Genomic DNA, 26,534 nt, shown 5'->3' on the forward strand with positions numbered 1-26,534 from the left:
TATTTAAAAACTAAGTCAACATTCAGCCACAGGGATCCCCATGTACAGATTAGTGGCTCGGTTTCTATTTGGATCTGACCGCAGTGCTTTAAAGGAAGCTGAGGGTTGTAAAAGGGGAAGACCCAGGCATGAGGAAACAGCTTGAACAAAGGCAGGAGAAAGAAGGACGTGTATGGGGAGATAGAGCCCGAAGTCACTAGCTTATTTGGGATTGGGGTCAAACCCAGGTTTTTCTCCAGCACTCTAATGTGTGTTTGTCTATCACCTCATTGAATTATAGGATTTAGAATAGAAAGGTAATTTATAGAGCATCTAGTTCAACACCTTCATTTTACAAGTGAGGGACACTGAGAGTCGGTATTAAGTGACTTATCCAGGGTGTCCTTTCAGTGCGCTTATGACTATCTCGTGCAGCCTCAAGCCTCACAGTTCTTAGAATAAAAACAATCCAGTCATCTGTGCTAGAGAAAGACAGAGAGAGAGAAAGAGAGAGAGAGAGCCAAAGAACCTTAACTGACACCCTAATAGTCATGGCTCATGATCTCATTTAAACCACACAACAGCCTCGAGAGGAAGGTGCTATTATTATCCCCATTTTATAGTTGAGGAAACTGAGGCAAACATCTTATGCCACTTGCCCAAGTGTTCTTGAGATTGGGTTTGAACTCAGGTCTTCCAGACTTAGAGTTCTATCCACTGGCACTGCCTAGTGGCCTTGTACTGATAAAGACACTCAGAGGTTGGCAAGAGAACACAGTCAGCCGTCCCCTGACAGCCTGCGTTAATGCAGGCAGAAGAGCTGCGTGGGTCGTGAAGCATCACTGTACGAGGATGACTGAGAGGGCTGGTTTGTGAGAGTGCACTATGTGTCATGTGGAGCACTGGGCTGCTGCTACTGTTGCAGCTGCTGCTACTGTTGCAGCTGCTGCTACTATTACTGCTGCTGCTGCTGCTACTAATACTGCTGCTGCTGCTCTTCCTCTCCAGGTTGGCAGAGGTGCCCAAGCTTGGAGCATTTAAGTAGGCAAAAGGTACTCTGACTGCTGTCAAAGTAGTTGAATAAAAGGAGAGAGAGGCTGGCAGAACCTAAACAGTTACTTACAAATTCTGATTAGTTACTTGGTATTTGGGGCACCAAAGCCACCCCTCAGCCAATTGTGGAGTAGGCAACACCTGTCCGTGGTTTTTCCTAGCTCTTCCTACAGTATATTTCCTGCCCCCCCTCCCCCATATAACCTACTTTCCCTGAGATGTCCAGAGTCGCTCACTCAAATTCTCTATCCAGTCAGATCTCTATACACTGGATCTTGGGAGAGACACCTCCCTCCAAATCAAACTTTAGGAAAATCTGACAATGTGACCAGAGAGAAGCAAAGACATTGGCCGTAGCTGGAATGAATCAGAGACTTTTGGACTCTGGCCAGACACTCTCAGTAAGAGCGAGAGAGGCCAGGATTGGGGAGTGATAAAGGTGGGAGCCACAGCGGTCTGTTTCTAGGTTGAAAGGGCTGAAGAGAGAGGATGCCATTTTACTTTTCCTTAATTTCCATTAACATCATGGTCTTCCCCCCCCCCCCCCCCCAGAGGGCTATGACCTCATTCCTCTAGGGAATTTAGGCATGGAATGGAGATGGGCAGGTTGAGAAGAGGCAAGAAGGCTACAGTGCTTCCACATGATCTTGACTCCCCCCCCCTTTTTTTTTCCTTGACCTCAGGATTTTCATCCTGAATTGAATCACAGGAGGTGCAGTAAGATATCTGCAGCCCTCTCTCAAACCCCCACCCCAAAATCCCCTGGATAGTACCCTGGGCTGGAAAAACATGAAAAGCTTTTCATTTCCATATTTGTGGCTAAGAGTGTGTGTGTGTGTGTGTGTGTGTGTGTGTGTGTGTGTGTGTGTCTGACTGATGGTCATCTTGCTCCTCTAATGTTTGAATGAGAAGAGCCCAAGGATTAGATTCTTATAACCTAGGTTATTTCAATTTTATTTTTTTTTGGAAGTAAAATCATCAAGAATTTGAAGACTGTAGACTAGGAATTCTTAACTTTTTTTGTGTCTTGTCGCATGCCCCCCCCATTGAAGCCTATGTACTTCTTCTCAGAATAATGTTTTAAATGCACAAGATAAAATACACGGGATTACCAAGGAAACCAATTACATCGAAATACAGTTATCAAACCAATGATACAAATACAAATAAGTACAAATAAGTATTTTACATATGTTAATGGGATTTTACTATGCCTGCCTCTAACCTGAGAATGAGAAAAAAGCAGGCCAGAGACAAAGTGCCGGTAATCAGGTAGCTGCTTTTGGTTTCCTTATGAGGAACAGATTTGCAAATTGGGAATTTTCCTTGATCAGAATTCCACCTGGTGAAATCTGGGAAGGGAGAGGGGAAGGTGGCTTTGACAATTGGTCCCAGGACCAGAGTGGTTTTCCAGGACCAGACCACAAATCCCACAATCACTAAGGTGCAGGTGTCCTGAAGTTCTGTGGGAACGGCATTGTTCAAATCTTTGGGGGTCATGACTTGGTGGGTCACAGGACTAGAGTTCTGTGACAGGAACAGGTTCTACAATCTTGATTTGCCTTACTTAAGGTACACAGGCACAAGGATGCTAGTGATTGTGAGCATTGTCAAAGGTTTGATTGATCATTTCAAGCTGCATTGTGAGCTCTGACTCACAAACTAGAAGAGGCAATTCTGAAAAAATCTAGTCTATTAGTATATTCATCATACATACATTGATTAGTATAAAATCATAATTCCCTTCACACATATGAATACAAATAAGTGTCCAAATAAATAAATATAAATTATATACAAGTTGAATAAAAAATTTCAGGGTGGGAGAGGAAACACTGGCAACTGGGGAAAGGAGGAAAGACCTCCAAGAGGAGGTGACTCTAGAGCTGAGTCTTGAAGGGCTCAAAGAATTCCAGGAGGCAGAAGTAGGAGGCGGGGCATTCTAGGTATTAGATTTGTTGTTCAGTCTTTTTTCAGTCCTGGCTGAAAAAATGATCATATTTGGGGTTTTCTTGGCTTAACGTTGGAGTGGTTTGCTATTTCCTTTTCCAGCTCATTTTACAGATAAGGAAACTGAGGCTGACAGGGTTCAGTGACCTGAGTACTTCGTAAGAGAAGAAAGATGGTTTCAGTCTCAAGAGTGGCTTTTGACCGGATGACTCAGAAGGGATTTATTTGGGTTATAGCCAACAGGCTAGCAGTCAGAATTCTCTTAGGAAATTTTCAGAACTTTCTTTCCTGTTTCCTATTTGTGTCATTGATTTTTCTTCTGATTGCATAACTCTTAACAAGAGTTTCCAGATTTCTTCTTGATGTGGGGAGAAAAGACGTTTCCTTCCTTAGGGTAAAATTTCATTCTAAGGGAACTTTTTCTCCTTGTAAGCTAATTATAAATGAGCAAAATGAGAGAGAAATTTCACTAGATTTTGGCTGAAAAGTCTCTTAGAGATCAACTAGTTCAATTCCTTCATTTTACAAATGTTCCTTCCTCCATAGACGGAAAGTCACACACACACACACACACACACACACACAGTCACAGAGCTAGTAAGTGGCAGAGCTGGAATTTGAACCCAGGCACCCTGATGCCCAAACTAGCTCATTCTGCTATCTCTTTTTTTTTTCTTTTGGGGGGTGGGGCTAGGCAATGGGGTTAAGTGACTTGCCCAGGGTCACACAGCTAGTAAATGTTAAGTGTTAGAGGCTGGATTTGAACTCAGGTGCTCCTGACTCCAAGGCCAGAGCTCTATTCACTTCGCCACCCAGCTGCCCCTAGCATGGATAAATGGGGAGAAACAAACAAACATTGGACTTGATGTTAAGAGACCAGTGTCTGAATCCTGGGTTCAGACTCAGTAAGTAGGTCATTTCATCCTTTGTCTCCTGAGCCTCAGTCTTGCCTCTGTAAAAAGCATTAATAGTATTGGAACTCTCTCCCTCATAGGGTTGTTGTGAACAAAGCACTTTGTTAACTATAAACAGCTTTGGGGACTTTTAGGGGATTTTTTCCTTTTTTCTTCTTTTAGCCACAGCAGTAAATGAAATGTTTTAAGGGTTGAGACTTGCACCAGTGGAAGGAGAAAGAACTCATGCTGATGAAATCATGGCTCTTTTCTAAGTTTCTGTGCCAAGTACTAGTGAAAGGTGATGTTTTCCTGTTCTTGTGGAACTTATAGTTTAGTAGGCAGATAGGACAGACAAAGAACTATGATAAAATAGAGAGCAGTATGCTGTATCAGTCAATCAACAAACACTTATTAAGTGCTATGCACAGGACACTAATATAAATTAAAAGTATTGGAGAGATCAGTCAGTAAACATTAAGCACCTACTGTGTGCCAGGCACGGTAGTAAGAGTTTTATAAATATTATCACATTTAATTTTCACAACTCTATGAAGTAGGTGCTATTATTATGCCCATTTTATAGTTGAGGAGACTGAGGCAAAGAGGGATTAAGTGACCCTACAAAGAAAGGCAAAAGTCTGACAGGGGAGACAATATGCAAACAACTATGTACAAATAAGGTATATATAGGATAAACTGGGAAAACCTTCGAGGGAAGGCATTAGCATTAAGGAGGATTGAGAAGGGCTTTTATAGAAGGTGGGACTCAAGGGAGCAAGGGAAACTAAAAGGTGGAGATGAGGAGGGAGAGAATGTCAGACTTGAGTGAAAGTCAGTGAAAGGAAATAAAAATGATAATGTTGTTGTTCAGTCATTTCAGTTGTGTCTGATTCTTCCTGACCCCATCTGAGGTTTTCTTGGCAAAGATACTGGAGTGGTTTTCCATTTCCTTCTCTAGCTCATTTTACAGATGAGGAAACTGAGACAAACAGTGCTGTGACTTGCCCAGGGTCACACAGCTAGTAAATGTCTGAGGCTGGATTTGAATTCAGGAAGATGAGTCTTCCTGACTTCACGCCAGAGCTCTGTCCATTGTACCACCTGGCTGCCCTCAAATATAACAATAGCTAGAATTTATATAGTGCTATAAAGTTTACAGAATGTTTTTTACAGATATTATCCCATTTTATCCTCACAACAACCGTGGGAGATTGATGCTATTACTATCCCCATTTTACAGATGAGAGAACTGAGGTCAATAGTGACTTGGCCACAGCTTGTAAGTGTCTGATGCTGGATTTGAACTCAGTTCTTCCTGATTCTGGGCTCGGCAGTCTAACCACTGTGCTATTACTACCCCCATTTTACAGTTGAAGAAACTTAGACTAGTGGCAGTTAAATGACTTGCCCAGGGTCACACAGCTAATAAGTGACTGAGGAAAGACTTGAACTTGGTTTTTACTGATTCCCAGGGCAGCACCCTGTTGATCAGGCCGCCTAGCCGCCTTGATGGAGTATTGTGTCTGAGGAGCAGCAAGGTGGCTGGTGTCACTGGACTGCAGCATACATAGGGATGGGTAAGGTGTATGAACACTGGAAAGGTAGGAGAGATCTAAACTAGATGTCAGAATACAAGGAAGGAAAGATCATTTCTGACCAGAGTGTCAGGGGGAGACTCCATGGAGTGGCAGTCATTTGATCTGAGTCTTAAAGGCCAGGTAGGATTCAACAAGTGTTCATGGGGTAGGGGACAAGAAGGTGTTCCAGCTGGAGGGAACAGTCTCATCAGCTTCATAGAGACTGTGTTGTTCTGAGGTTAAATGATCATGTACGTGAAGGGTAGCACCTTCTCCAGCACTACTTCCCAACTCCCAATGGCTGTGGACTGGCAGGTTGAGTCACCAGATGGTGACTGATGATTTCTCCCCTCAGTGTACTAGGAGGAACCCCAGAGGCTAGAATTGGTTTCTCTAGTACTATCCTTCATAAGCTGCCATCTTGCATGTACGTATTTTAGTCATTGTCAGTCATCCAAGTCTAATTCTTTTTTAGAAAAGGGTATTTACCAATACCATATGGGGAGAACATCCCCTAAAAGTCTGGGACATGCCCTCCCACAAGTACATACACAGTATATAAGTGGTTTGTGGTAATGTGGAGTCAAGCTTAGTTAGCACATGTGGCAAAGAATGAACTCACAGCTTCTGATTATAGAATCCTTTTCTCCTTTCCTGGTGTCCTCAGGAAGGTCTCCTGAGATGTAGTTCTGGGCTCCTGGGGTCAGTGAATCCTGACACCACCTTTCCTCAGTGTGTCCTATATATGCCTCTCTGATTTAAATCAGCCCCTGGTGTCCTGGGGGCACTGATAAATAAGAAGATAGGATAAAGTAAGGTAAGATAAGACACAGTTAAGAAATCCAAATCTTCTGACCTTTTGAAAATCACAAGGTCATAATCTAATACGTGTGGGGGTGGGGAAAGAGAGAAACTCCATCTACCCCTCGCTCCATTTGCTGCTCTCTGATTACAAGTGCAAGGATTTGGCCTCCTCAGAGATCTCCCAAAGTTTCACTGCCTTCCTGCTAGAAGCCTTCTGAGGGAGCCCAGGTGCTGGGTGGTCCTTGTTATGCTATTGCTATCAGTTCTGACCACGAAGACCTGTTAGCTTCAGTAGTTCTGAGAAACACCCTCTATCAACCAGTACATCCTTGTGAAGGATTCCAGCTGGCCACCTGCCTGATCTGTTCAACACGAAGGACCAGTTTCTGGGAATCCCACACTCACACCAGAGAGCACTTTGGGAAAATGCTAAGCTCCTTCAGTTCTCAGAGTGGCTGCTTTCTGGGTGACAGTGTTTAGTTTTAGTCTTGGGGTATGGTCTTTGCACATGTATCCAATTCACTTTTTTGCTCACCCTCATTTGGGTTATATATGTATAAAATGACAAATGTTGGTGGGGCTGCAGAAAAATAGGCATATTCATGCGTGCTTGGTGGAGCTGGAAACTTGGTCCAGCCATTCTGGAGAGCAATTTGGAACCATGCCCCAAAAGTCACTGAACTGTGTATACTCTTTGGCCTAAACATACCACTATTAGGCTTATATCCCAAAGAGTTTAAAAAAAAAAAAGAAGAAAATGATTGATATGTAAAAAAAAAATCTATAGCAGCCTTTTTTTTTTTTTTAATTTTTGTAGTGGCAAAGACTGGAAACTAAAGGGGTGCCCAAGTTGGGAAATAGTGAATAAATTATAGCATATTACTGTGATGGAATACTATTGTACCATGAGAAATGAAGAAAGGGATAATTTCAGAGAAATCTCAAAAGACTTACATGAAGTGAGCAAACCAAGAGAAACTTTTTTACAATAAAAACTGACATCGTAAAGCAAACAACTTTGAAAGACATAAGAACTCTGAACAATACAATGACCAATTATGGTTCCAGAGGGAATAATGATTTTTTCTCCTGACAGAGAGGGTTGGACTCAGGATGCAGAATAAGACAGTCATTCTCAAACACGGCCAAGATGGGAATTTGTTTTGCTTAACTACTCGTATTTTTTAAGAAGGGCTTTGGTTTTTCTTTCTTTTTTTTCTCTTAAGTTGTGAGGTGGGTGGGAGAGAGAGAAAAATAAATCCTTCTTCATTTTAAAATAAAACAAAACATAAATAAAGCACATTAGACATAGAATCTGTGAGTTCTAATTCTATCTCTTTTACTGACTAGCTGTGTATTGAGCAGTAATAATGATAATAACAAGTAACATTTACACAACACCTACTATGTGTCAGTTACTATGCCAAATACTTTACAGATAAATGACCATAGCTTCTCTCAGTCTCTGTTTCTTTTTTTGCAAAGTGGGGACAATATTATTTGCATTATTGGACTCACAGAGTTGTTGTGGGAATCAAATGAATGTAGTGAAAAGAATGCTACTGTCCTGAAGGTGGCGGATGCTAGCTAAATCTATCAACAATTTAGCCTTGGTCTCTAATACAATTTTTTTTTTTTTTTTTTTTGGTGAGGAGGTTGGGGTTAAGTGACTTGCCCAGGGTCACACAGCTAGTGAGTGTCAAGTGTCTGAGGTCACATTTGAACTCAGGTCCTCCTGACTCTAGGGCTAGTTCTCTATTCACTGTGCCATCTAGCTGCCCCTCTAATACAGTTAATGGCCAATATTCCACTTGGCCTGACCTTCTCTTGCCAAGGCCTATTGCCCAGGCAGAGTCAGGATTTGTGACTGCTGAGAACTTAGAATTGGAACCAGTCTTATTCCAGGGTGAGACAAATAGGTACTTTGGACCCACTGAGGTACTTTGGACCCATTGTTCTTGGGCAGGGTTCTTTTGGTTTAGCAGAACCATGAGTCAACACTGGAAGTAAACTTGATGTCATTTTGTTTGTCCTTTGTTGGCAGTAGAGAAGAGAGGTGTTGGGTCGGGCAGTTTATCTCAGGGAATTTCCAAAGCCTGTTCTGCAAGGAAAAGCCTAGGAGGGAAGCTTTGAACTTTTGAGCTGTGCTTTCTCCAATCCTTTCTACCCAACGCCCTGTTATTCTGGTCATTGTCAATCTTGGATTGATTCTTTTATGACATATCCACTAGGCCCTAGAGTGAACAATAGAACCCACAAGTAGTCAAAGAGAGATGGACATGAGTACACAACTCACACACCCTATACATATACACGCCACACACAATTACAGACAAATAGACAGACTCACAGAGATATCCAAAATGTATCCAGTATAGAAACGCAGGCAGACAAACACAGATTTGGGCACAGACACACAAGACACATGCAGACACAATTACATACACACACACGACCAACATAAAGTTGCTGTCACACAGAATTCACTCACAGACCACAAGCACTCAGCTAATAATAATTGATGTGCAGGTATCACTTTTTATAATTTGCAAAGTACTTTACACACGAATACCTTAGTACTCATATGTATTTCATGCACACACATGCATACATGTATATAAGTACAAATTACATACTAAAGTTATCATGTGAGTCTTACGACAAACCTGTGAAGTGAGTACTTCAGGTATTATTATTGTTCCCATTTTACAGATGAGGAAACTGAGACCCACACTGACCTTAATTGCATTGCCCAAGGTCCTATAACTTCAAGGCAGGAGTGGGAAAGGTAGCAGTGTAGGAAAGAGTCCGGCCTTGGAGCCAGAAGGCCTAAATTGGATCCTGGCTCTGTCATTTACTAGCTACGTTTCTGACCTTGGGCTAGTCACTTCTCTCAGCCTCAGTTTCCTCATCTGTAGTGTGGAGGTGACAATATTGGCACTACTTATGTCACAGAATTGTGAGAAAAGTGATTTGAAAATGATGAAGCACTAGGCAAATGTACATCAGATATTCAGAACACATTTCACAGTGCACCCTGTGCATTTGCCTTGGCTGTGCCCCACACCTGGAATTCTCTCTTCTTTCCTCTTGCAATCCCTGGCCTTCTTCAGAACTCAGCTCAGGCACCACCTTCTAACTTTATTATTTACTTTAGATATTTTCTGAATATACTGACATGCCAACCTGTTGTCTCCCCCATTAGAATTTATATTCTAATGGCTCCAGGAGGGCAGGGACTGCCCTTTCGTCCTTGTATCCCCAGGGCCTGGCATAAAGTAAGTGTTTAATAAATGTTGATGGATGGTGCTTTAAAGTTACAAAGTGTTTTCCCTCCCTCCTATGGGGAGTGGGGTACTGGAAGTATGATTATTCCCATTTTGAAATGAGCAAGTAGTCTCAAAGAGGTGAAATGTGACCAGTTTGTGGTGATGCTGGCAGTATGTCTAAGAGCCAGGATTGAAACTCATTGCTCTGGAATCTGAGTCCAGTGGTTTTCCCATCATTCCTCAAAGCCTCCAATGAGGGACATACCAATTTGAGAAGGATTTCTCTTCCCATTCCCAGTACTGACTCATGCTGGGTTTTTGAATGGGTAACCTGACCTCTGTGGGAATTCAGTTCTCATAAAACTCCTAACTCAAGGATTGAAGCCAACAACCCTGTGTGTGTGTGTGTGTGTGTGATTACTTCAGTGGATGGAGCTCCCTGTGAGGAATTCCCTTCATCAATGAATGTTGGCACTTTCTCTCTAACTTCTAGTCCTAGACAGTGTCCTGGGGGTACCAAGAAATTAAATGACCAGCTCAGGACCCAGTTATCCTTTGTATTTGAGAATAACCACAGTAGATAAAGCACTGGGTCTGGAGTCAGGGAGACTCCTCTTCCTGAGTTAAAATTTGACTTTAGACACTTACTAGCTATATGATCCTGGGCAAGTCACTTTAGCCGGTTTGCCTCAGTTTCCTCATCTGTAAAATGAGCTGGAGAAGGAAATGGAGCTAATGACTCAGAACAACAAATTTTTTTTTTTTTTTTTTGAAATTGTCTAGGATTGAGATTCTTCACTAACTTAAAACACCTTCCACTGCTTCTTCCCCAGTGTCTGGTATGGTACTTTGTACATAGTAGGTGCTTAATAAGTGTTTGTTGAATGGATGAAGACAGAAATCTCACGGAAGGGTCAAGGGTAAATTTTCCTTCTCAGTAGAGACAACAGTTAACTTTAGGATTCTGAAATTCTTCCTTGCTATCGATTTACTCCATCTGTAAAAATGGTAGTAGATATTTATGTGTTTCTAAGACTTTAGAACTGGAAGGAACCTTAGAGAATCTCTAATATGGGGAGGTGGTGCACTGGATAGAGCACCGGCCCTGAAGTCAAGAGGACCTGAGTTCAAATCCAGCTTCAGACCAAACACTTGACACTTACTAGCTGTGTGACCAGGGGCAAGTCACTTAACCCCAATTGCCTTAAAAAAAAAAAAAGGAGAATATCTAATACAATAGTTTAATTCATTTTTTTTTTTTTGTGAGGCAATTAGGGTTAAGTAACTTGCCCAGAGTCACACAGCTAGTGAGTGTTATGTGTCTGAGGCCAAATTTGAACTCAGGTCCTCCTGACTCCAGGGCTGGTGCTCTGTCCACTGCGTCACCTAGCTGCCCCTAATTCATTTTTTTTTTAAAGCTAAAGATATTGAGACTCAGAGGGACAAAGTGATTTATCCACAGCCATGTAGCCCTCAATACCCAAGGCCGACTTCAGACTAGAATCAAGGTCTTCTGACTCCTAGTTCCATGTTCTTTTTACTAGAAGGCTAACTGCTTTCTGGAATGTGAGCTACTACAATTGTAATGTGTGCTTCTTTCTGGAAATTTAATCGTGTTCTATAGCATTGGGTGAGTAGTGCATGGGAATCAGATGTCGTTAAAGGGACCTTGAGAGCCGGTGTGCCAAGAGGGGACAGAGTGTTGGGCTCAGGGAGCCTGAGGCTCCTTCCCCCACTCCCCGCCCAACCCCTCACTTACTATCTGTATGAGTCTCTCTGAGCCTCAGCTGACAGCGCTTCAGAACTAGACCATATCAATGGATTCCTGCCTCAGTGGAGTTCCCACAACAAAATAATAATAATACTTTCATATATTATGTAGAATATGACAATATATAATAATAGTGGTTTCAGTAATAACATATAGCACTTTAAAGTTTGCTAAGTGGTTATCAAAAGCACTTTTCAAAATCACAGATCCTTAACATGTTGAAGTAAAGATACTTTAGACACCCTCTTCAGGGGTGGGGAACCTGGGGCCTTGAGGCCACATGTGGCCTTCTAGGTCCTCAAGTGCGGCCCTTTGACTGAATCCAAACTTTACAGAACAGATCTCTTTAAGAAAAGGATTTGTCCTGTAAAACTTTTGACTCTGTCAAAAGGCTGCACCCAAGGACCTAGAAGGCCTCAGGTGGCTAGAAGGCGGCAGGTTCCCCATCCCTTGTTCAACTTCCTCGTTTTGGATGAGGAGACTGAGTCCTAGACAGCTGGTGACTCACAAACAGAGGGGGTTAGATGGCATTAGAGCCGTCTCCTGGGCCTTAATGAGGGCAGACTTTTCTCCTTATCCTCTAGCTCTTCTCATTTTCTCCTGTTTCTAGGGGGTGCCAATCCTGAAATTGCCAGTACTTCTCATGCTCTTCCTGACTCCCTGGGCCCTGGGAGGTCCCCTCTGTCTTCAGCAAGAAAACCAGAGGAAATCCAGGAACACAGCCCTACAAGATCCTCAGCACTGACCCCCTTCTCTAGCTCAGGTACTTCCAGGAACAGTGTGTGGTGACCCGGGACAAAAGCAGGTTTTCTAGAGTATGGAATCAGCCTGGAAAAGGTCAGCTCTACATTCAGCCACGCATTTCATAGTTACTAAGAGTATCCTTCCTAAGGCACTGGGCCAGGTCCTCTGCCTTACCCACAAATAGGAATGAGGTTGATGGTAATAACAGTAACGGCTAATTTTTTCTTTCTTTTCTGTTAAGGTTACTAAATTAGTAAATCAAGGGAATGCTACAGATATAGTTTACCTATATGTTTAGCAAAGAATCAAACATCTTATGATATTCTTGATGGGAAGCTAGATGGCACAGTGAATAGAATGCTGGACCTGGAGTCAGGAAGACTTATCTTGCTGAGTTCAAATCTGGCCTCAGACACTAACTAGCTGTGTGACCCTCGGCAAGTCTCTTAACTCTGTTTGCCTCTGTTTCCTCGTCTGTTAAAAATGAGCTGGAGAAGAAAATGGCAAACCGCTTTAATATCTTTGTCAAGAGAATACCAAATGGGGGCAGCTAGGTGGTGCAGTAGATAGAGCGCTGGCCCTGGAGTCAGGAGGACATGAGTTCAAATCCAGTCTCAGATTTATTAGCTGTGTGACCCTAGGCAAATCATTTAACCTCTGTCTGCTTCAGTTTCCTCATCTGCAAAATGGGGATAATAGTAGTGTTACCTCGTAGGGTTGTTGTGAGGATAAAAATAATTTGTAATTTGTAAAGCACTTTGCAAACCTGAAAGCCATATATAAATGCTAGCCATGTTGTCTTGGAAGGAATTCTGCAGTAGAGTTCCCTAGGGATCTGTACCTGTGAAATTTTTGCTAAATATCTAGGTAAACTATATCTATAACATTCCCCTGATTTACTAATTTAGTAACCTTGACAGAAAAGAAAAGAGTAGCCATCATTATTATTACCATCAGTCTCATTCCTGTTCATGTGTACTTCACACCCTGGGTAGTATTAACATTTATATCATTGACTTAGTTAAACATATAGACAATAGCCTTGTCATGTTTGCAGATGGATGAAGCTAGGAGGGATAACTAACACACCAGGGCTGCATCAGGATCCAAAATTACTTTGAAAGCCTAGAGATTTGGGCCAAATCTAGTAAGATGGAATTTATGAGGTATTCCTTAAGGTTTGTAGCACACTTCACATACTTTATCTTGTTTGATCCTCTCACAACAAGGATATCATCTATACGTTTAAACAAATCATTGATATAAATGACAAATAGTACAAGGACAAAGACAGATCCCTGGGGCACTCCACTGCAGACGTCCTTCTAAGTTGGCATAGAACCATTAACCATTGATTACTCCTTGAATTCAGATAGTCAACCATTTCTGAATCTGTCTAATTGTACTATTGTCTAGCCCACATAGTTTCATCTTTTTCACAAGAATAGCATGAGATTCTTTATCACATGCTTGGCTAAAATGTAAACAATGATTCTAGCATTCTGTGGCTAGGTAAGATATATCTGTAGCATTCCCAATTTACCAGCTTAGTAATCCTGGCAGGAAAAGGGTTAGCAAGACCTGCCTTGTAGAAACCATAATTTAAAAAATTTCCATTTCCTTTCTTAATGGTTCACTTTAATAATAGTTTCTAGAATTTTGCCACAAATAGACATCAAGCTCACTGGTCTAGAGTTTGCTGGTTCCATTATCTTTTAGTTTTATTTTGTTTGAAAAATGTGAATAATAGTGACTTCTGATTAGGGGGAGAGGAATCTGGAGATAGGCACGGATGGTATTTGAGCTTGACCTTGAAGTGTGGACAGAGTTACAACAGTTAGTGGAAGAAGGCAAAGGCATTCTAGGAAAAGAGAATGGTTAGGACACAGGGTTAGGAAATGTGGGGCACATTCAAAGGATGGGGAGTGGTCTATCCTCAATGAGCTGGATTGTTTAGTATGTCAAGGAAAATACTGGGAGATAAGTCAGGGAAGGTAGGTTGGAACCAGATTGTGTAGAGCCTTAAATACTATGCTACCAAGTTTGGGCTTTGCCCAGTAGGCAATGGGGAGCCAGTGATGTTTTTTGATCTGTAGAATGATGAGAACTGTGTATTGTGGAGATGGTTCTGGAAGCCACATGTAGACTCTCTTATGTAGCCACATAAGAGAGAGGAGGGATTAGATGTAGGGATACCAGTTAGGAGGTTATTAAAATAACTCAATTTAGAGTCAGAGGGCCCCTACCAAGGTGATGGCAGTGGAGTCAAAAGGAAGAGACCAATATCAGAAAATTTTCAGGGATAGAATGGGCAATATTTGTCAACTGGTAAGATGTAAGGAATGATTGGGAGGAGTTGGAGATGGAAGGTTTTGAACTTGGATAACTGGGAAAATGATGGTGCTATTAATGACATCAGGAAAGGCTGGAGGAAGAACATGTTTTTTGGGAGGCAGATGATGTGATCATCAGCCTTAGATGTGTTGAGGTTATGGCAGGTCATCTAACTGCAAATGTTCAGTGTATAAGTGGAAACGAAGGGCTAAAGTTCAGGCTAGAAGTTGGGGTTGGAGGTATAGAATTGGGTGTCAGCCAAAGCCATGGGGAGTGGTTGAGATGGCCAAAACATAGTGTATTGAGGGAAAAAAAACCCTGAAAACAAAACCTTGAGAATCATTTACATATAGTAATCTGGAACAGGAAAGAGAGTTTACAAATAAAAGAGGAATGATCAGAGAGGAAGGAGGAGAACCAGAAAAGTGCAGTATCATGGAAGGCAAGGGAGAATTCTATAGTGTCAGAAGTTGAAAAAAAAAATCAAGGAGGATTAAGATTGAGAAAAGACCATTGGGTTTTGTCATTAGAAGTCTTTAGGGACCTTTGAGAGAACAAATTCAGTAAAGTAGGTGGGGGTGGAGGGAATAGATAAGAGGGAATAGATAAGAACTAGTAGGACCTAGAGTTAGTCTTAAAATCCTCTTGGCCACTGGATGGGGCATTGGATAGAATGTTTCCCCCTTGACAAATCCAATTCCCTGTAGGCTGATAGGAATAAATATGATTGATGCAGTCATATTTCATTAATTTTCCATTTCAGGGCCATGTCCAAGTGGATCCTCAAACCAAGCCCTACATCTGCCTTTCACTGAAGAGGACCTCTATCATTCCTTAAAAACTAATCCTTCTACTTCATCAGATACGAAGGTAAAATTCCATCTGCTGCCACTAAAATCCCTAGGTAGCAGTTTTTCAGCTAATGTCATTTGTTGTATCTCCCCACCAGAAATAATTATTCTTGAAAAACCTCACTCAGCCTGGCTTGAATTAGTGAGAAGTCTGAGTCATAGAATCTTTTTTGAAAGAATCAATTTTGAGTATTTGTAAGTATATCACCAAATTAAGGTGAACCAAATGGAGGCCTATACAGGACCTGCTTTGACACCCAGATAAAAGTCCATTTCTCAGTTGTTTTAGTCATGTCCAACTGTTCGTGACTCCATTTGGGTTTTTCTTGGCCAAAATATTGGAGTGGTTTGCCATTTCCTTTTCCAGCTCATTTTACAGATGAGGAAACTGAGGCAAACAGGGTTAAGTGACTTGCCCAGGGTCACACACCTAGTGAGTATCTGAGGCCAGGAGGATGGGTCTTTCTGACTTAAGGCCTGACACTCTATTCACTGAACCACCTAGCTGCCCTTAAGAACATTATCATAACTGATTTTTTTTTCACTTACTTTATTCTTTTTTTGTGTTTTTTTTTTTCCTTTTGATCTGTTTCTTCTTTCACAACTGTGACTAATGTGGAGATATGTTTTACATGATAGCACATGTATAACCTATATCGCATAGCTGATTCTTCATTTAAGCTCTAAGAATACCATGAGGCGACTGTGTTTAGGGTGCTTCACCCTCCTCGTATAACGAACAGGGTTTTATGATCTGCTTATCTCTTCTCTTTGGGTTGATAGAGTTGCCACGTCTACATTCCTCAGCAAAAACCACTTGTGAGTCTAAATGGTGAGAGCCTTTACTGGACAGAAATGGAGGTGATCAAGGCCACCAATGGATTTAGCCAAGATAACAAAATCAGCAAAGGGAGTTTTGCTGATGTCTATAAAGGGCAACGACACAACATGCTGTATGCCTTTAAGAAGCTTCAAAAGGCAAGTATTTGTCTACCTGATTGCTACACAGGGTAGCACTGAAGCTAGGAGGGGTGGGCAAGAAGGTGTTAAACATTGGAGGTGAGTATGGTGAAGACTGCTTTTAAAAGTATTTTCATGTGAATTTGTTTTCAACAGACCAAGTGCCCAAGAGATGTATCCATTGAGAGTTTCTTCCACATGGAAGTCCAGATTTGTCTTAGGTAAGTGTCTGGTTGGAAATACCTTCAATTAAAATTGCATATCCACATGAGAGTCATAGAGAAGGAGACAAGTATAGATATCATCTCATCTGACCCCTTTATCTTACAAATGAGGAAAATGAGCATTAGAAGGAAAAGTGGTTTGTCCATAAGACTGGAACCCGGGTCTCTTGAATCCCAATCCTATGCTCTTTCTCATGGTATCATGCTGCCAAATCATTCAATCCACATACTCCAAAAAATATTCGATAAGTTTTACAGTCCTCCATTGGTAAATGTTGTTATAATGTAATTATAATAGATTTTAAATATTAATAATAGATTTTAAAAATTAATCTTAAAAATTAAAGACCGTATAAATTTGAATGGTACTTAAATGTAATTCTAGACTTTTCATCTGAGGATTTTAAAACTATTCACCAGAATTTTTATTTTATATAGTAACTTGTACAGAGAGAAAGACCAAGGCATAGGAAAGCCCAGTAACTTGCTGTGCTTGTAACAGCGATATCATAGTAACTTTTTTAGAGGTAGACAACAGATTAGGAATAAAACTGGACTGTAGTGATGCCCAGCTGAGAGTGAATTCACCATTAAGACAGAATTTTAGAGCTGGAAGGAACCTTGGAAACAGTAACAATTGGAGCAGCAGCACAGGGCCCAGAATCAGGAGGATGTGTTCATGTTTTGCCTTTGGCATGTTCCGATGTGGCTTGGGGCAGTTCCCTTCATTCCTCAGAGTTTTCTCATGCATCAAATGAGGGTGATATTTGTAGTACTTACATCATGGGGTCATTGGGAAGTTCAGATGAAATAACCACATGTAAAATACTTTGCAAACCTTAAAGTGCCATATCAATGTCAAAGATTATTAAGTGATTTAGTCCCCATGTAATTGTTATTAATAGTAATAAAATTATAATATTAATTAGAACTTCCTGTTTAAGAGCAAAAATGATGACTAGCATTTATATCGTCCTTTCAGGTTTGCAAAGCATTTTACGTATATGTTTGTTTATGTTCATACATTTTACATATATGTTCACTCATGCTACTGACTCATTAATAAAAGCAGACCTTTATTTATTACATTATGGTTTACAGAGTGTTTTATATTCATTTGATCCTGTTAAGAAGATAACGTCAGTTTCAGGTTATAGGTGAATAAGCGGGGGTGAGGGGGAGATAGATTATGACTTGCTCATAGCTACTTGGCAGATTAGCAGCAGAGATTCAAACCCACCTCTCTTGACTCTGTTTGGCTCTCTCTCCATTGCAGCAGGTGACTTTGTGTCAGGTTGATATAGTTCATGTGTTTTTCTTACTCTAGAATACTGTCAAATCTAATATCATTTTTATTTTCAGAGGATTGTATCAGGATAAGATGACCGTGTGAGTTTCCAGGGCATCTTTCAGACCTTGGGATTTTCTGTATATTGGCAACAGCTAGAGATTGAGAGCCCACTTCATAAAGCTGGCTTAATCCTAGGAAAGGCTCTAAGTAGTGAGGTGGCAGAATGGACAGAGTGTTGGACTCAGACTCAGGAAGACCCGACTTTAAATCTGACTTTTAGATGCTTACTGTTTGAGTGACCCTGGGCAGGTCACTTAACTTATTTGTCTCAATTTTCTCATCTATAAAATGGGGATAATGATAGCACCTACCTTCTAGGTTGTTGTGACAAGAAAAATGAGATGATATATATAAAGCTCTTTGTAAACCTTAAAGTATTATATAAATGTCAGCTATTACTAAGTAAGAGTTTAGCAACAATCAAAGGCAGATTTAGATTTGCTTTAAGGAAAATTTCCTGACAAGAGCTATCCAAATGAGGAAAGATGGCCTACCTTGGGAGGTTGTGGGTTCTCATCATTTGAGGTCTTCAAGGCATGCTCAGGAGACTACTTCTTGGGCATAGTGGAATGGGAATCCTTTTTTTTTTTTTCTTTCTGTATAGGTTGGATTAGATGGGCCCTGAGGGCCCCTCCACTTCTGAGATCCCATCATTCTGTAATGGAAATTAAAGAACTCACCTCCTCGAATTCTTCACACATGAATTTGTGTTTGTTTCCAGGTGTTCCCATCAAAACATCTTACCCTTGCTTGGCTTTTGTACTGGGGAAGCGTTTCACTGCCTGATACATCCCTACATGCCCAATGGCTCCGTTGAGGACAGACTCCGGTGCCAAGTAAGGACCTCTGGATGCTACCACGTTCTAATGCAAAGTCTGAAGTTTCGTGTACATTGCTTGATTCTTATTTTGCTTCTTAAGAAAATGTTTGGAGTATTACACACCAAACATCATGCAGATGTTTTCCATTCACTGTTATTACTATCTATGGATCCTCAGTAGGCTGTGTTGTGATCTTTATTGTGGAAGGAATACATCCATCAGTGAGAACATTGGGGGATGCTGTCATTCAATGAATCAGTTTCCAGAAGAAATATCTTGGTGAAAGGGAAAGAGCAGATATTTCTTAAATTGGGATAACTTTATTATACTGAGCTCTTCTCTGTAATAAGATTCCTTGTGGTTTGCTTTTATCTGCATTTATGTAATGTAGGAATCTATTCACTGAGCTGGCCTTTGAAGTTAACTGATGCATTGGAAGGCACACTGGACCAGGAGATCTTCTTTTGAGTCTCAGCTCTGCTTTTGACCAGCTGTTTTACCTCAGGCAAATTATTTCCCTGGGGGAGGGGGAGGAATAGAGAAATCCTCCTCTCTGGGCCTCAGCCACCTCTTCTGTAAGATGAGGAGGTTGGGCTAGATGATTTTCTTTTTTTCTCCAATATATTTTTATTTATTTCATTAAATGTTTCTCAGCATGTAAAAAATTTTTAATGTTCATTAAATTTTTTTTTGAGATCCAAACTCCCTCCCTTCCTTCCCCTCTCTTTGAGAAGGCAAGCAATTTGATAGAGGCTATACATATGTAGTCATGTAAAAACATTTCCATATTAGCCGTGTTGCAAAAGGAAACAGACCAAAAGGAGAAAAACCCAAGAAAAATAAAGCAAAAAAAAAAAAGTGTGCTTTGATCTGTATTCAGACTCCATCAGTTCCTTCTCTGGAGGTGGATAGCATTTTTCTTTATGAGTCCTTCGGAATTGCCTTGGATTATCGGATTGCCGAGAATAGCTAAGTCTTTCACAGTTGATCATCATTCTAATGTTGCTGTTTCTGTGAACAATGATTTCCTGGTTCTGCTCACTTTACTTTGCATCAGTTCATATAAGTCTTTGGCTCGGTAATTTCTAAAGTCCCTTCTAGCTCTGATGATCTGTGTTCCAAGGTCTCTAGCAGCACTAACATTCTATGTTCTAATAGGCCAGGTTTTAAGGCCGTTTTCCACTCAGGTAGTCAGTATTTTAAGGTTCCCTTCCAACTCACATTTTCTATGTTTTAAGAAAGTGAAATTTAATTAGACATTGATGTGCCTACTGTGTGAGAGGTACAAAATGTAGGATTCTATGTAATTTAATGACTCTATAGTAGTTGAAGACCCCAGGATAAAATTATGGCTACATGAACATGGGTGGCAATGAAAAAAACATGTAGGTCATAGGGAAGGGGAAAAGCATTTATATAGCACCTACTGTATGCCAGATATTGTGCTAAGTGCTTTTACAAATATTATCTCATTTGATTCTCACAACAACCCTGTGAGGGAGGTGCTCATATGATCCCTGTTATTCAGCTGAGGAAACTGAGACAGGCAGAGGTTAAGTGTTTTGCCTAAGGTCACATAGCTAGGAGGTACCTGAGGGTGGATTTGAACTCAAGTCTTCTTGACTCCAGGCTCAGCGCTCTATCCACCGTACTATCTACCTGCCCTCCATGCTCTGAGGGGCACTAAAAAAAAGGAGTTAGGATTGCTATCATGTGGACTTCACTTTCATCGAATAAGTCATTTTGACTGTTATAAATACCCAAATTAACTATAAAGGCTATATGAAGAAAGACACTATCTGCATCCAAAGAAAGAACTGATAAATCGAAATATGTACAGATAATTTTACACACACACACACACACACACACACACACATATACCTATTTGTATCTAATGGTAGCCATCTCTAGGGTGGGGGGGGCAGAGGGAAGAAATTTATATGACAATTTTGTTGCATATTTGTTTTTTATTTATTTTCATTTTTATTTATTTTTTGCTTTTTTGGTGAGGTGATCAGGGTTAAGTGACTTGCCCAGGGTCACACAGCTAGTAAGTATTAGGTGTCTGAAGTTGGATTTGAACTCAGGTCCTCCTGACTCCAAGGCCAGAGCTTTATTCACTGCACCACCTAGCTGCCCCTTTGTTACATATTTGAAAGGAATAGTAAGTTGTGCATAGTGGATTTATAGTTTCATGTGCAATCATCTTTTTTATTGTATTATCTTATGGAAATGCTTGTTTTATTCCATAAATTAAAAATAAAATTTACTTTCCAGTTAAAACTAAAAGCCCAGAAGTAACTCATTTTTTTCTCTTCTTTCTTTAGGACAATACTGATCCCCTGACCTGGGAACAGCGGATTAGCATTTCCTTAGGATTTCTTGGAGCCATAGAATACTTACATGGTCTCAAGATTATTCATGGCAATATCAAAAGGTGAGAACAGGACACAATAGGATGAATTAGTGACTGTTCTTGTTTGGTTTCCTTAGAGCCCTAACTTGGAATCCTTTCATTCAGGACAAAAGCAGTTTTGGGGAGGGAGGCAGTAGACTAGAGGAAAATCATGCTGTGGGTGCAGTTGCCCTGTGAGAGCCGACGTTCTGTCCTTCAGAGAATCCCACCAGCGTCCTAGTAAGTGTTGGGGGAAAAGTAGGCTGAGGGAAAGGAGTACCCTGGTTATAAGCCAGCCAAGGGAACAGGGTCCATAGGCTGGTGGAATTTTTCAAGACACGACAGCAATTTCTGGAGGACTGGAGGGTTTACAGGAAGAGGAAGGAAGTTTGCCTCCTACATGCTGGTGCCGTGGAATAAAGCCCCAGTTGCCTTGTCCTAGTTATGGCTCTCAATGCCCTTATCCCCTTTTCCTCTTGTAGGATAGAAGGAGTTATAGTTGGAAGGGACCCAAGAGTTCCTCTAATCTAACAGATTTCATTTAACAGATGAGAAAATTGAGGCTTAGGTAGGGTAAAGAAACTCACCCAAGTTCACTCAGGTAATAAATAAATAGCAAAGTCATGATTAGAACATATGTTCTTTGATTTCACGTCTCCTGATGTTTTCATGGTATCGCACTGCCTCCCACAGACTGAGCTGTGAGCAAGACCCTTTGTCTCCTTTATCCTCATCTTCTGATTAGATTAGATGATCTCCACGGTTCTTTCCTGTTCTGACATTCAACAACTTAGTAAAATGGGAGAATATAATACTGATATTATTGACCTTGTTAGGAGTATTGTAAGGATAGCATTGTGGTTAGACTCTTTGAGGCCACACCCAAGGAATCCAACAAAATTGATTGTAGCTTATAGAACTCAGGCTACTCCAAATTTTGGCCCCATTTGTTTTTGAGTGCCTTTTTCTGCCCAGTTCGGAAGGATAACATTTTGCCTCTGCTTGATCTCCTATAGCTCCAATATTCTGTTGGAAAGAAACTTCACCCCGAAAGTTGGACACCCAAGGGTTCGATTATCCTCTGATGATAAAAAATCCTCCTATACCATGATGAACACCCAGCTTTTCCAGGCCTTGGCTGCATATGTTCCAGAAGATTTCATCAGAGTCGGGCAGCTCACAGAAAGAGTTGACATCTTTAGCTGTGGAATAGTAAGTTTTCCATTCTTTGTAGGGATGGTCTCTAAGTGTCTTTCTTTTTTGCCTGCCTTGTAGTATGGCAGAATGGGTAGAGTGCTAGGCTTGGCATCACAAAGAATTGCATTCAAATTTTACCTCTGACATTTATTAGCTTTGAGACTGAGAAAGTTACTTCTCCTTTATGTGCCTTAGGCAACTTAATAAGTCACAGATTCTTCCCTGGGTGGAAAGAATGGGGCATGACAAAGCAATGATCAACAAGACTGATAGTTCTTTTTCAATTCTATGGATACTGATGGGTGGCCATTCTTAGTTGGTGGAACAATTTGTCTGATTAATTCCAATAATGAATAGACAAGCATTCTCAAAAAGTGACTCCTGAGTGATTGTTTTCTCCAACCAGGAGGTTCACAGGAGCTAGAAAGCACTTGTCTAGGGACCATCTAGTTTAGTAACAACAACAGCCAACATTTATGTAACACTTCAAGGTTTGTAAAATGCTTTAAATATGTTATCTCATTTGATCCTCACAAAAACCCTGGGAAGTAGGTGCTATGATTATTCCCATTTTACAGATGAGGAAACTGAGGCAGATAGAGGTTAAGTGACTTGCCCAGGTTCACATAGCTAGTCAGTTCCTGAGCCAGATTTGAACTCAGGTCTTCTTGACTTCTGGCCCAGCCTGTATGTACTATTCCTTTGCAGTAGATACTACAGGTATTGTTATTTCTGTTTCACGGGTGAGGAAATTGAGGTTCATGGAGGTTAAGTGACTTGCCTTAAGTAACACAAGTTGAAAAGTATCAAAGGAAGACCTGGGTCTTTCTGACTTCAAGTCCAGTCACTGTCCACTATGCCAAGATGCTTCCTGAGGGCCTGAACCATACCTTGTATTTCTCTGTATCCCCAACAGTGTCTAGGACAAGAATGGGCCCACACCAGCATTTAATCATTGATTTAGTTGGAAATGGACTTACTAAGTTAAAAAAAAAAAGTTTTATTTGTGTCTTTTGTTTTTATATTGTAGTCATTTCAAGATATACCCCTCCCTTCCAGTTCTGTTTGCTGGAATTGAATCCTCCCTAGTTAAGCAGAAACAACAGATAATAGTGGCCATATGTGCAACATTTTGCCCTTATGTTGGACTCAGTAATCTTGGGGAATATTCGGGAGGGCAGCCTCTCAGAAAAAGGACCTTTGTGTACTTGAAAAATCACCTTCCATTGTGTAGTGTATTGTGATAAGTTCTTGGGCGTAGAGTTAAAAGGACAGATTCAAGTTCTGGGTTCTTGTCTTGCCTTTGTTGTGACCTACCTGTGTATCCTAACACTTTGGGCTTAATTAAATTCTGCAAGAATCTAATGAGTGCTCAGACTTTGCTTAGGAAGACCTCCAAACAATCAAAAGCCATGGTCTTGCTGTCAAGGATCTAAAGGTCTTTTTGGCACAAGCCGGGCAATTTTGTTACAACCTTGCTAAGTTTAATACACAATTTTAAAAAACAAGCTATACGTAATAGTTCATGGTTTAGTATATAGTCTTTTTTTTTTGTTCTTTTAACATTGAAATGTTTGTGTCTGTTGATGATTAAGTTCATTAAAACAGGACATTTTAAAAGCAGATCTTATTGGAGAGGTGAGACAAGTAGATGGAAACATCACAGCATGAGACAGAAAATTAATTGCAGGAAAAACAAGTGGTACCGACTGTAAGTGGTATCGAATTTCAGAGAATGGAGACATAAGTGTGGGCTGGAGTGGCTGCTGAAGACTTTCTGTACAAGTGGGACTTGAGCTGAGCCTTGAAGGTTGGGTGGGATTTGGTCAGACGGAATGGAGGGGGCACAGAGTAAAGTCACGGAGATGGCGATGAGCCAGACATGCCTGGGGAGCGGTGAGGGGCATGACTTGGATCTGGAGGAAGGTGGTGTTGAAGAAGAGTAGGTGGTAAGATTGGCTAGCTACATGGGGGACAGATTTTGGATAGCCTAGGAAAATAGTTAAGGAGTATAGGCAATATGGTACAATGGAAAGGCCGCTGGTTTTAGCGTCAGAGGACCTGAGAGCAAATTCTGCCTCTGTCACTTCCTACCTGTATAATCTTGAACCTCAGTCTCCCGGTCTATAAAATACATGGTTGGATGAGATGGTCTCTAAGGTGCTTCTACCTCTGATTCTGTGATCCTGTGGAGATTTCTGTGGAGTAGAATAACTTAGTGAAAGCAGTGCTTAAAGAAGAGATGAGTCTGGGAGTTATGCTCAGTATGGATTGGAGTTGTTGTTGTTCAGTTGTGTCCAATTCTTCATGACCCCACACACGACAGGGAGAGACTAGTGGTTGGAAGACCTTCTAGGGACCATCTTAGTGGTAGCTCAGGTCTGCATAACAGTGGTGCCAATTTTCTCACCTGAAAAATGGGAGCAGTGATAACTGTACCACCTAACATCCACTATGGGATATTGGGGATAAATGCAAATTCAGTAATCAATTGGAAACAGCTTTAAACATATATACATTACATACACACTCACACACACACACACACACAGAGGCTGAAGTGCTTTCCAAATACTAGATATTATTAGGATGAATCAATGGTAACTCTCTTGACTAGACTATGTATATAAGCACACTCAAGACCCTAATAAAATGTTCTCTCTAGGTGTTAGCAGAGATTCTGACTGGTATTCCAGCGATGGATAAAGAGAGAACTCCAGTTTATCTGGTAAGGCCCTGCTTCAGTTAGTTAAGGTTCTGTACTATCAAGGCCAAGTTCATGGGCTGCATCTCCCTTTGGGCCCATTAATAACCTTTTTACCTTCGCCAGAGACTAGCTTGGGTGTGGGGTGGGAGGAGAGAATATGTGTTCTATCTGGGGCTCTCAGACATGTCAGTGGAAGGTAGTCACCTATGTAGCCTTGGCTGTTTCGGAATGACCCTGTCTTCACAGACTTACCCTCCTGGTAACTCGACTTTTGACTGCAGAGTTGGTCCCAAGCAGAGCCACAGTTGTGGAGAAGTTAGAGGAGAGGAGAGGGAAGAGACGTGTCACAATTCCCACAATTCCCAATTCCAATCGAGCCCACAAAATATGAGTGTTCATCTACTCAGCTACCACTATGCCCTTCCCCATTTGCAGAAAATCTTTGTTTTCTCTTAAGCGCTAAACCAGTTCTGCCCAAAGGCAGCAGCAGGGCTGTGGCCAGTCTGATCTCAGAGCAATACTTTACTTAGTCTTCCCTTTGTTTCTACTTATGTGTACATGTTATCCCCTTCTACAGGACAGGAGCTCTTCAAGAGAGTTTGTTTTCATGCTATTCACAGTACCTAGCACTGGTGCCTGGAACACAGTAGGCACTTAATAAATACTTGTTGATTAACTGATTGATTCCTAAATACCTTTGCTCAAGGCCACCCCATACCAAACTATGTGACTAACACAGTTAGTCACAGTTAAATCTGCTCTCTATCCTTTCTTTGTTTGCTGGGTTCCCCTAGTCACTGTGGTAAGTTTGGAAATGCTGGGCAAATGTATCTCCTTTCCTGGGGGACCAGTCAATTCAAAAGCCCTTGCTCTACTGACTCAGCCTTCATATACAGAAGTCAGCTCTTCATGGTGTTAATGGATTACTCCAATGTTAATGATATTTCTCTGGTCTGTTACAGACTGTCATTTGAGTAGTTTCATTTTTTCCCTCATTGGGGTAGGTAATTTCCTGTAAGGGGTGTGTTATGTCATGCAACCCTTGGATTTGGCAATTTCCTTTTGCACGGCACCAAAACTCTCCCCCTTCTTGGCTGGCCCCGGTATTGCCCTCCATTCTATGTCAGGGCTAGAAGCAGGAAGAGGCTCTTTTTCCACCTAGATGAGAAAAGAATTGTTATTTTCCCCCATCACTGTGGTTCATAGGCCTACCCCATTTCCCCCCAGCCTACAAAGTGGCCACTTTGGGTCAGGATGTGGCTAGTGGCCAAACAAATTTCTCATTGCCTAGACCAGGGGTTTTCTCACTGGGTTCCACAATGGGATGTCTAGGGTTCTATGAAGTTCACTGAGTTTGGTGAAATATTTGGCAAGCAGAGTTTAGTTTTCAGAATTTTTGTGAAATATTTTAATTTCCCTTCCATATCTCTATAGTTTATGTTAGCGAGGGAATATTATTTTAAAATGTTCTCCCTTGCACTTCTATCTCCAAATTTTTTCTCTTCCCTTCACCCTATAGTGGTGCCTTTGTTCCCAAGGGCAAATCCAGGACTGGACCAGGAAGTGACCAATAAAAGGATTGTATAGGTAGAAAATTGATGACATTTGTTTTTCCATGATATCAAGATGCCATAAATTTCTTTTTGGA

General features: G+C 41.1%; 1 protein-coding gene across 2 annotated transcripts in view; it reads left to right on the forward strand.

Annotated features, from left to right (window-relative positions):
• The window catches only part of IRAK2 (interleukin 1 receptor associated kinase 2), a 55,252-nt gene that overhangs the window by 25,344 nt on the left and 3,374 nt on the right, over window positions 1-26,534 (forward strand). For both annotated transcript variants that reach the window (XM_027863782.1, XM_027863781.1), the window contains exons 3-10: window positions 11,910-12,062; window positions 15,141-15,247; window positions 16,012-16,206; window positions 16,345-16,409; window positions 18,485-18,599; window positions 20,915-21,024; window positions 21,999-22,194; window positions 24,845-24,907. In XM_027863782.1, coding sequence (XP_027719583.1) covers window positions 11,910-12,062; window positions 15,141-15,247; window positions 16,012-16,206; window positions 16,345-16,409; window positions 18,485-18,599; window positions 20,915-21,024; window positions 21,999-22,194; window positions 24,845-24,907 — 1,004 coding nt within the window. The remainder of the gene's footprint in view (window positions 1-11,909; window positions 12,063-15,140; window positions 15,248-16,011; window positions 16,207-16,344; window positions 16,410-18,484; window positions 18,600-20,914; window positions 21,025-21,998; window positions 22,195-24,844; window positions 24,908-26,534) is intronic.

This window comes from Vombatus ursinus, unplaced genomic scaffold (assembly GCF_900497805.2).
Source record: "Vombatus ursinus unplaced genomic scaffold, bare-nosed wombat genome assembly UNPS02014773.1, whole genome shotgun sequence".
Lineage (NCBI taxonomy): Eukaryota > Metazoa > Chordata > Mammalia > Diprotodontia > Vombatidae > Vombatus > Vombatus ursinus.